We start from the raw sequence: 6,220 nt of genomic DNA on the forward strand, positions 1-6,220 counted from the left end.
TAAAGTCCAGTGGTGGCATACTCACCTATAGCTTGGTAGTAGGCCAGGAAACCTTTGTAGAAAATGGTGGTCCCATTCTCCTCATTGGAGAAGTCAGTATGAAACTTTACCCACATTCGGTTCCCCTGAGACACAAACTCCTTCTGGACAGGAGGGTTGCCTGCTTTGGATCCCAGTTGCCCACAAAATTGACCCAAGTCTTTTTTGTCAGTGGAGATCTAACAGAAGAAAAATTAAGAAGATTCCCAACCAAATGGCAAGTCAATGAGGATCATTCCCTTTCTGTCCTGCCTGAAGGGTCCGTTTGATTAATTTACTGGATAGTCATTCCTGCCACCCCAACCCCTATCCCCACTCCCATATTCTGGCTGCTATGAATAAATGTTAAAGAAGGTCCCTTTCTGCTCTGAATCTATGATCCTATGAACTCTAGGAACTGTGAATGATTTTAAATTCATCCTCCAGTAACTCCCATTGACTTTTCTCTTTATGCCCAAGCATATGAAACATATGCTCAAGCATATGCTTCACTACCATGTCTTTATACAATACCAGACTATTTCAGGAGCCCTTGCTGAGAGCTTCTCCCAACCCTCAACTCTTCCTCCCCCTTCTCTTCCTCCCCCCACCTTTATTGTAATGCCACCAACTCTTCCCCTTCCCTACATCTTCTTTTCCCTCTATTTGATCCCTTTATTCCTCACTTCTCTACCAGACAATACAGTCTTTGCATTTTCCATCTTTTAATTTCTAGAGCACTTATGGACTTGCCACCCCAAGGCTCCCTACTGCACCTCATACAAAGTTAAATTCCAAGCTACCACCTCTGGTCACTTACCCTGGTTATGCAGAATTAGAGTGATGTTCCTCACCTCCTCCAGTAGGCTAAGACAAGCGTGTAGAGCAAACATCTGTCTCTCGAAGCCCATTTACCCAACTTTCTCACTCTCTTTTCTGAGGGTCTCTCTAAAAACTTGGGAGGGGAATGTTTTCAAGCCCTGTTTCTTACATCACCTATAACCCAGATGTCCCTTAACATTACATTAAACAAGATCAAGGAACAGAAAACAAGGAACCAAAATCAGTATGGAAAAAGAAATATTTAGAATTGTTTTATCTTTGTGAGACCCTGTGGGATCTCCTGAAAATTCGATCTCTTGGAATCTCACAGGCTCTATCTCATTTGTAAACATAACAGAAAGGCACAAAGGTGAGGGAATACTTTGCTAAAAGATCATCATCCATCTGTGGTCAGGGACATTTCCAGAGTGAATCATATAGATCTCTCTATGTCCTTCTAGAGGGAGGGGGCAGGTGATCAATTCATATGGCAGGTGGGGAAAAAATCAAGCCCAAGGTCACCTTAGCTGACTAGTAGAAAATATGGGACGAAAATGTTATTTTAAGATCACAGAGTCGGAGATTTAGAGCAGAAAAGGACCTGTGTGTGTGTGGGGGGTCACTTAGTACCACGATCTCATTTTATATATAAGAAAACTGAGCCCTAGAGAGGTGTATTAATTTGCCCCAGGTCACAGCTTTTATGTAAGGGAGTCAAGATTTGAACCAATTTTTGACTGCAAATCTAGTACTCTTTTCTGAAGGTCCTTGGTACTCTCTTGTGGGATAAGGCTTCTACATAGCTGACCTATGGCATCAAGCAACTAATTGACTGACTCGTACTTTTTTTTGGGGTGAGGGTGAAGACGATCAGGGTTAAGCGACTTGCCCAGGGTCACATAGCTAGAAAGTGTCTGAGACTGGATTTTAACTCAGGTCCTGCTGACCGCCGGGCCAATGTTCTATCCACTGCACCACCTAGCTGCCCCCTGACTCCCAATTGAAAAAAAAAAATTAGTTTATGCTTTTTGTGATTGCATTATAGTCATTTACAGAAAGGAGAAAAAGATACCCCCTCCTTTGGAAAACCTTACCCTTTGGAAAAAATATTAGATAGTGACTGCTTCTGACAGTATATATGATTTACTACCTGCCTCTCTGTCTTGGACTTTATTTATCGGAGGGCAGAGACTGAAGATTTTATACAATGACTTACTAGACATTCCATGAGGACTCAGTAAATGTTAAGTGAATATTAAAAGGACAGACCTTTCTACCCCCAAACAGGGAGTGGAAGGTGAGGGTTAGGGGAAGATCCTGGGTCCCTGAAGTCTACACAATTCTTTCTTTGTGCTCTCTTCCCCTTCTCCATCCCACTCCCCAACTCAGTACCTTGACATAGTCATAGAAACAGCCTTCAGAAGGTTCCAGGTCAAACTGCCAGAAGACAAGTTTCACAGAGTAGCCCTTGGGGACCACGATCTCTCTGGTGTCATCGTAGTTGTTGGGGTATGACTTGGGGTACATAGGGGATGTCACTTCTCCATAGAGCTCATGGATGATGGGTATGGAGTCCCCCAACTTACAGAGTAAGAGGAATCCCAAGAGGTCCCAGAGTGACCTGTTAACGTAATAAGAAAACACAGGGCTAGAGACATGGAATTAGGTGGCTGGTGGTCTGGCATCAAATTCCCCATGGTGTTGAGTAGGGTGGAAAAGAAGAAAGATTATTGTCTTGGTCAGTGCTTATCTTGCTAACCCATTTTAGACTAGGCTAATCCATCCATATCACAGTGGGATGGTGTAATGGTCCTAAGGTCCTTGGCCTCCTCTTGTCTACTTTCAATTTTCCTCCCTTTCACTCTTCCCCTCCTCCATCCAGGGCAAAGATTTCGTTTTCCTGGAACTGGGGTGAATCAGAAACAAAATTATATTGGGTTAGAGACTGAGGGACGGAGTTAGGGGTGGGAGATGGGTGGGTCTAGATTTCCAGGCCAAATCCCTCAAATAGTGGCTTCTGCTGGTTGTTGCAAAGGCCTCTGGGAAAGAGGGTAAGATCTGCATGGATGATACCACCCCTTGGGAAAATTGAGTGCCCCATCTTTCTATCACTCCACTCTCCACCCTCACTGTCGTCTGCCACCAGATGTGGGGGCAGAAGAGAAATGTGCTAATTTGTCTTTCTGATCCTCAGGGACCGCCAAAGTTAGGAGTTGTTTCATCTTGGGGATGAGGGCAGAGAGAAAATGAGGGCAGCAGGGAGAAAGCCCTGGTTACCACCTCCTTGTCAAGTCACTGTACCCCCCCTCCCCAATCAGTTCCACTCACATTCTCTAAGCCTGCGCAGGGGTCCGTGACTCTCCCCACAGCTGCTTCACGCACTCTGGAATGAGAGAAATCAAGGGCGGGGAGGGTGGTGGGGGGAGACATGAAGGGGAGGGAAGGAGGAGGGCATATGTGAGGAGGAGGGAGAGAGCCATTTCAGGGAAAGTTAAGGGGAATTGGCTATTTGCATAAACAAAAAGCGGAATTTTGAAGTTTTCTTTGGTTTTGCTTTTAAAATCTCTGTTGCTGGTGCCCCCTGCTGTCCTGTACAGAGAAGGGCTTCACAACGGTCTGTGGCAGAAAGACATTTTCATAAAATCATAGATTTAGATCTGGAAGCAGCCTTGGAGATTGTCTACTTCAACTACCTCATATTACCAAATAGGAAACTGAGGACCATAAAAGAGTTATGTGACTTAACCAAGGTCACACAGGTAGTAAGTAGGATCCAAACCCACATCATCTGACTCTTTTTAAAGCTTCATAGTTGGAGGGATTGGAACATTGTTTGATTCTACATTATTATCTATAAAATCTTGAAAATTATTCAAATCAATTTCATGTTTTTACATTTCTTAAATAATATGATTATTTTTCACTAGATATCCATGGCAAAGTGAGCTCTTCATAAGGCCAAGTAAATGGTTTTAATAAATCTAGAAAATTAAAAACGCTTTCTCCATTGTTTCTGTCTAATGAAAGATGTAAGTTCATGTATTGAATTATATCTTCTAGTAACTTATGCCTAGAAAGAACATTAAATTTATCATTTTATTAAATAGAATATCTTTTAACTTAATGACTTTATCTTCAACTTGAGACTCATGTGTTCTAGTACCAATTTTAGAATTTTTCAAAGCTGTTATGGTAATTTGATTAATTTTCCTGCTTTCTGAATGTTAGTTGATCTTGACTGCAATGCAGCTAAAAGTAATGAAAACTCTTCAAGAATGTCACTCGTTAAAGCAAGATCTGGTAAGAAACTGATGTTAGCCAAACCAGGGTAAGAAGAAAGAGAAAAATGAATATACTATCAAGGATATGTGCACCATTCAGCGATAGCAGTTCATAAACTACCTGCCTTCCATCTCTGTCCCATTAATCAATTAACTATAATCATTTCAATTTCAAGTTCTTTGATTTATTTTCTAGTTTGGTTTGATTTTTATTGGGTTGGGGATAAATGGGATAAATTTTATCCAGAAATATTTTAAAATGATTGTTGTTTTATTTCAGATAGTGAATCATCAAGTGGTAATTGCAATTGATGATTTAAATAGTACCAAAAGATGTTTTTTTTCTTCTTGGAGGTGATCAGGGTTAAATGATTTGCCCAGGGTCACACAGTGTCTGAGGTCAGATTTGAACTCAGGTCCTCCTGACTGCAGGGCTGGTGCTCTATGCACTACACTACCTAGTTGGCTTGCCAAATGAAAATTTTAGAAAAATTTCTAGCATCTCCAAAGCTACTCCAGACTTTCTTCCCATCATTGTATTAGTACCATCAGAACAAAATGCAAATAAATTCACTTTCAAATATTCATTATTAAAGCCAGAATAATTTAAAATAGATAATAATATATTGAAAATACACTCTGCTGTGGTTGACATCAATCCTTTAAAATCAATAAGTAATACTAGCATTGAAGAAAATGATTAAACCATACAACCAGCTCACAAAATTCCTGGAAATTTAACCATAGACTCCTTCTCTACTCCAGCATAGCACTGGTGCTGGGTTAGGATATGATGGAGCCAGTCAAATCCAGTGCAGGGAAAGTGAGCTGTGAGGGTCATAGAGCCTAGATCACTAGGAGAATGGAGTTTGGCTGAACTACGGCTGTAGGTTTTCAAAAAATTAATTGGATATCATGACAGATTTGGAATTGCCTGAAAAGTTGGGTGAAGGTCCTTGTTCTGGATACACATTAGGCCATTTGGGCCTCTGGAATAGTGATTTGAATTCCTGGAGGAGAGGAGCATATGGGAAGGAGATAGAATCATCATGTTCTTCTTAGGGTCCTTAGGATCCAGGATGACAATCAATTAATGATAAACATTTTAAAGCATCTATTATATGATTTGTGTTGGTCTCTGATGTAAAAAAAGAGGCTTTTCCTTATCCCTTCTGTTGTTAGTGCTACCATAATCCTAGAAATGACATTATACTGATCATACTATATCTCCTGACATAGAGGTGTCACCCTGGAAGTTACATTAACATTAATTTTGTTTGGAACTATGCCCAAAGGGCTATAAAACTGTGCATACTCATTGATCCAGCAATACCACTACTAAACAGATTACAAAAAGGGGAAAAGGACCTATTTGTACAAAAATATTCTTAGCAGCCCTTTTTGTGGTGGCAAAGAATTGGAAATTGAGGGGATGCCCATCAATTGAGGAAGGGCTGAACAAGTTGTGGTGTATGGTTGTAATGGAACAGTATTGTGTATAAGAAATGATGAGCAGGCAGAATTCAGAAAAACCTGGGAAGACTTGTATGGACTGATGCTGAGTGAATTGAGCAGAACCAGGAAAACATTGTTCATAATAACAGCAACATTGTGCAATGATCACCTTTGACAGACTTAGATCTTCTCAGCAATACAGTAACATGAAACAATTCCAAAAGACTCATGATGGAAAATACTATCCATAGCCAGAGAAGGAACTATGGAATCTGAATGCAGATTGAATCATACTATTTTCTTTCTCTTTTTCTTTCTTTCTTGTGGTTTCCCCCTTTTGTTCTGTTTCTTCTTTCACAACATGACTAATGTGGAAATATGTTTAATATGATTGTACATGTATGGCTTATATCAGATTGCTTGCCATCTTGGGGAGGGAGAAGGGAAAGAGGGGAGGGAGAAAAAAATTTATAACTCAAAATGTTGAAAACTATATGTAATTGCAAAAAACAAAATACTGTTAAGTGGGGGAAAAAAGAAAATCAAAAAACAAAACAAAACAAAACATTAATTTTGTTCTAACTCCACACCCAGATATGTCACTGATTTGGAGGAAGATCAACAGCTAGGGCCTATGAAGGCAG

The 6,220-nt window shown here is 40.4% G+C and overlaps 1 protein-coding gene across 1 annotated transcript in view; it reads right to left on the bottom strand.

Moving 5' to 3' along the window:
* C1R (complement C1r) overlaps positions 1 to 3,332 on the bottom strand; it is a 13,810-nt gene extending 10,478 nt beyond the window's left edge. The window contains 3 exon segments of the mRNA XM_027843295.1: positions 26 to 218; positions 2,233 to 2,461; positions 3,169 to 3,332. Of these exon segments, the coding sequence (XP_027699096.1) occupies positions 26 to 218; positions 2,233 to 2,461; positions 3,169 to 3,320 (574 nt within the window). The 5' untranslated portion in view covers positions 3,321 to 3,332.
* Between the last annotated feature and the right edge of the window lie 2,888 nt (positions 3,333 to 6,220).

Source organism: Vombatus ursinus, unplaced genomic scaffold (genome assembly GCF_900497805.2).
Source record: "Vombatus ursinus unplaced genomic scaffold, bare-nosed wombat genome assembly UNPS02014906.1, whole genome shotgun sequence".
In the NCBI taxonomy this organism is placed as follows: domain Eukaryota; kingdom Metazoa; phylum Chordata; class Mammalia; order Diprotodontia; family Vombatidae; genus Vombatus; species Vombatus ursinus.